Source organism: Onychostruthus taczanowskii, unplaced genomic scaffold (assembly GCF_017590055.1).
Source record: "Onychostruthus taczanowskii isolate IOZ18803 unplaced genomic scaffold, ASM1759005v1 scaffold356, whole genome shotgun sequence".
Taxonomy (NCBI): Eukaryota; Metazoa; Chordata; class Aves; order Passeriformes; family Passeridae; genus Onychostruthus; species Onychostruthus taczanowskii.
The window spans coordinates 40715-45256 of record NW_024500972.1 but is presented as its reverse complement, the minus strand read 5'-3'; the positions used below and the strand labels follow the sequence as shown (position 1 = coordinate 45256).

Sequence of the window (4542 nt, the reverse complement as noted above, 5' to 3'; positions counted from 1 at the left end):
CCTTCCCCCCCCACCGCCCCCGTGTGAAAAACGTTTTTGGGATTCGTGTCAATTAGCAACGGAATCAGCAAATGCTTCTGTCTGCTGTGTCGAAAATATCCACAGAGAAAGGTTTTGAAACTTTCTGACCAAATAGCCATCAAAATAAAAGTACAGTAGAGTAAAAAAGATGGGGTAGCAAGACTGGGGCTTGGAATAAAATAGAGGAAGTTGTGGTAAAGCTAAGAGATATTGCAACAAAGCTACAAAATGCTTATGTATAGTGAGAAAAATGTGTATTTTGTGATTGGCTTTTCGCAAATATTAAAATGAATATTAGATGTGTTATGTCAGAAAGTTATGCTGTATTAATTAAGTAGTGTTTTAAGTGTAGTTATAGGTTATAACATAATGTTAAAATAGAAACTATGCGGTGTAAGATACTTTTTTTAAAGAGAGGAATGAGGCATTCACACTGAGACAGCAGCCACAGGACACCTAAACCTTTCAGAGAAAAAGAATTTATTGCTCCATTATCAGAAGAAACGAAATTCTTCCCGCCTCATGTCAGGATTAAGAGGAAGAAGTTGACACTGACCAGACAGAATCCTTTGTTTGAATGGAATTTATGCATCATACATGAGGTGTATGAATATGCAATGAGCTGTTGCTTTTAAGGGTTAATCCTCTGTTAACGTGTGTCCTTTTTTGGGCTTATTCTGCCCAGAAAGAGGTACCTGGACTGTCCGTAACTCTTTGGGTTTTTTGCCTTGTATTGTCCTAATCCCAATTGTTCCATTTTTTATTACTCTATTACTATTTTTATAACCATTTTATTACAATTAAACTTTTAAAATTCTGAAAACAAGTGATCGGCGTTTTTCACAGACATTTTGAGAGTGCGATCAACGGCCCAAAGCCGGCTCATGTCTGACACAGAGGGTGCAACACAGAAGGTGCACCCCAAAACTGGACACACAGGATGCACCCCAAAGCTGGACACAGAGGGTGCACCCCAAAACTGGACACAGAGGGTGCACCCCAAAGCTGGACACAGAGGGTGCACCCCAAAACTGGACACAGAGGGTGCACCCCAAAACTGGACAGAGGGTGCACCCCAAAGCTGGACACAGAGAGTGCACCCCAAAGCTGGACTCAGAGGGTGCACCCCAAAACTGGACACAGAGGGTGCACCCCAAAACTGGACTCAGAGGGTGCACCCCAGAGCTGGACAGGGAGGGTGCACCCCAGAGCTGGACACAGAGGGTGCACCCCAAAGCTGGACACAGAGGGTGCACCCCAAAGCTGCACACAGAGGGTGCACCCCAAAACTGGACAGAGGGTGCACCCCAAAGCTGGACAGAGGGTGCACCCCAAAACTGGACAGGGAGGGAGAGCTGACCTGTGGCTCTCCCTGCATGACCACGGGCAGACATGGGAAGGTGGGATGGCAAACACACTTCTGTCCTGGCAGCACGGCTGCATCAGCTCAGGGAGGGAAACACGAACAAAGGGAGTTCCACTAAAGTGAAGGCAGCCTCAACCTCCCATGGCCGAGCTGCCAGGTATGATCTGTCAGATCCCCCTGAAGGAACCTCTGGCATGCATGCCCAGGAAAGAAATAATAACCAGGGCTGGAGGGGCCCTGCCTGTAGCCAGGGAGAGGCACGGGAAAACCGGAATTCCAGACAGTGAGGATCCAATGGCCTGGCTCATCAGAGCCACAGAAATACGAAGTGTTCGTTGGTAGTGGTGCTCAGTGTACCCTGAGACCATCGGGACATGTGGGGCAGAACCTCTTTCCATTGCTGGGGTGACGGGGGGATCACAGCCATTGACCCTGTTGGGAGCCGAGGGGAGCCTGACTGGGAAGGAGTGGCAGAAACATCCTGTGGTGACCGGCCCAGAGGCTCTGTGTGTTCTGGGCACGGATTTTCTCCGGAATGGCTTTACAGAGACCCAAAGGGACTCAGGTGGGCTTTTGGCACAGCTGCTGTAGACACAGAGGGCGTCAAGCAGTCGAACACCTTGCCTGGACAATCAGAAAACCCATCTGCAGCCGGGCTCCTGCGGGTGGAGCAGCAACAAAAACCAATCGCCGCCTCGATGTGCCGGACGAACCGAGGTGCCGTGATCCCCACCCACAAAGTGACCCTGAGCTGGAGAGCCGAGGGGCTCAGCAAAACCCACTCGGCCTCCAACAGCCCCGTCTGGCCGTGCTCAGATCTGCAGCAGGATGGAGATTGGCCGTGGGTTATCGAGCGCTGGATGAAGCGCCGCCGCCGCCGAGCGCTGCCGTGCCGGCCGTGCTGGAACTGCGGCGCCAGCTGCGGGCCCCCGGAAACCCGGAGCACCGGGAATATTGCTCTGCCTGCTCTGGGGGGTCCTGGCCCCCAGGGCAGCGCTGAGTCTGACCCTCATTCCAGGAGAAAGTTTCCTGGATTCCAGATAGAGCAGAACCCACAAAAGTGTGACATGGATTGTAGAGAGCGGTGCGGGCGCGTCGCTTGGTGAGGGATTTAGGGTTTGGGGTATTTTAGTGTTGTGGATGGAAGCAAGACGGAGGGCACAGGGTGTCGTTGGTTTCTCCTTCCTGCTTCTTCTTCCTTCTTCCTGGGTTTGGGTGGCACTCTGGGCAGAAATTCCTCGTTGTGGCTCCTTGGGATCAGTTACTGGGTTAAAAGGGAAAATAATTCCTTCTTCTTGGGTTTGGGTGGCACTCTGGGCAGAAATTCCTCGTTGTGGCTCTTTGGGATCAGCTACTGGGTTCAAAGGGAAAATAATTCCTTCTTCTTGGGTTTGGGTGGCACTCTGGGCAGAAATTCCTTCTTCTTGGGTTTGGGTGGCACTCTGGGCAGAAATTCCTCGTTGTGGCTCGTTGGGATCAGCTACTGGGTTAAAAGGGAAAATAATTCCTTCTTCTTGGGTTTGGGTGGCACTCTGTGATTGGGCAGAAATTCCTCATTGTGGCTCGTTGGGATCAGCTACTAGGTTAAAAGGGAAAATAATTCCTTCTCCTTGGGGTTGGGCGGCACTCTGGGCAGAAAAGTCCTCATTGTGGCTCCTTGGGATCAGTTACTGGTGTAAAAGGGAAAATAATTCCATCTCCTTGGGTTTGGGTGGCACTCTGGGCAGAAAAGTCCTCATTGTGGCTCCTTGGGATCAGCTACTAGGTTAAAAGGGAAAATAATTCCTTCTTCTTGGGTTTGGGTGGCACTCTGGGCAGAAATTCCTCGTTGTGGCTCTTTGGGATCAGCTACTGGGTTAAAAGGGAAAATAATCCAGGTGTCAGCTCTTAGTTGGAGAGTTTACTCTCGAAAGACCCCCTAACAGGAGACTGTTGCCATTTGGTGCCTTGTTAACGAAAAGCTGCCGAGCTCGCGGCGCTGGGACTGTGGCATTGGTGGGAAATAATGAACACTGAGTCCGAACATGAACTCCAGGCCCCGCCCCTTTTCTGTGCGTCATTCATTCATTCATTTCCCTCCAGGCCCCGCCCCTTTTCTGTGCGTCATTCATTCATTCATTTCCCTCCAGACCCCGCCCCTTTTCTGTGCGTCATTCATTCATTCATTTCCCTCCAGGCCCCGCCCCTGGTGGTCCCGGTGCGCTGGGGGAGGGTCCCGGTTCCTCGGGGGGGTCCGGTGGTGCCGGTGCACGAGGACGGGGGGAGGGGAAACTCGAGAGTCCTGATGCCTGAGGGGGGGTCCTGAGGGGGGTCCCGGTGCACGAGACGGTGAAATTCGGGGGTCTCGGTGCTCGGGGGGGGCGGGTCCCGGTGGGTGCCCGACGGTGGCGTGTGACACAGAGAGAGACCCCGGTGACACGGGGCTGGGCTGGTCCCGGTGACACTCGGGGGGCTCTTGGTGGCACCAGGACCCCCCCCCAATCTCTCCTGCACGAGGTCCCGGTGACACCAGGAGCTGGTGGCACTCGAGGGGCTCTTGGTGACACGAGGAGCTGGTGGCACTCGAGGGGCTCTTGGTGACACGAGGAGCTGGTGGCACTCGAGGGGCTGGTGGCACTCAGGGGGCTCTTGGTGGCACGAGGTGCTGGTGGCACTCGGGGGGCTCTTGCACGAGGACCCCCCCCCCCCAAACCTTGTTCCTCTTGGTGGCACTCGGACGTGGTGGCACTCGGGACCCTCGCACGAGGGCTGGGCAGGTCCCGGGGCCACGAGGAGCCCCCCAAATTCCTCCGGGTGGCACTCGGAGCCCTCGGTGAGGAGCTGGTGACACTCGAGGGGCTCTGGCGCGAGGACCCCCCCAGTTCCTCTTGGTGACACGAGGAGACGGTGGCACGAGGAGCCCTTGCAGGGGGACCCCAAAATCCTCGCACGGGGACCCCCAGCTTCTCACACGGGGACCCCCAAAATCCTCGCGCGGGGACCCCCAAAATCCTCGCATGGGGGAAAGCCAAATGCTGGCCCGACCCCGCCCCCCCATTTCCCCGCGCGAGGAGCCCTTTGCACGAGGATCCGCTGCACGAGGACCCCCCCCCAAAATTCCTCGCGCAAATCCCCCCGAATTCCTCGCGCGAGACTCCCCCCCCCCCCCGCGCGCC

General features: G+C 55.0%; 1 protein-coding gene across 1 annotated transcript; it reads right to left on the bottom strand.

Moving 5' to 3' along the window:
• Positions 1-3545: 3545 nt before the first annotated feature.
• Positions 3546-4424, bottom strand: LOC121339547 (WAS/WASL-interacting protein family member 2-like). Its single transcript, XM_041411385.1, has 3 exons — positions 4412-4424; positions 3980-4329; positions 3546-3905 (listed from the first exon to the last, which is right to left on the bottom strand). Exons 1-3 carry the CDS (start codon positions 4422-4424, stop codon positions 3546-3548), a joined length of 723 nt encoding a protein of 240 aa, XP_041267319.1.
• Positions 4425-4542: the final 118 nt, after the last annotated feature.

Excerpts from the sequence above, each read along its gene's own strand:
- LOC121339547 (XM_041411385.1), bottom strand. Across the intron at positions 3,906-3,979 it reads ACCAGCCCCTCGAGTGCCAC|CAGCTCCTGGTGTCACCGGG; the intron begins CAGCTCCTCGTG and ends CTCGAGTGCCAC.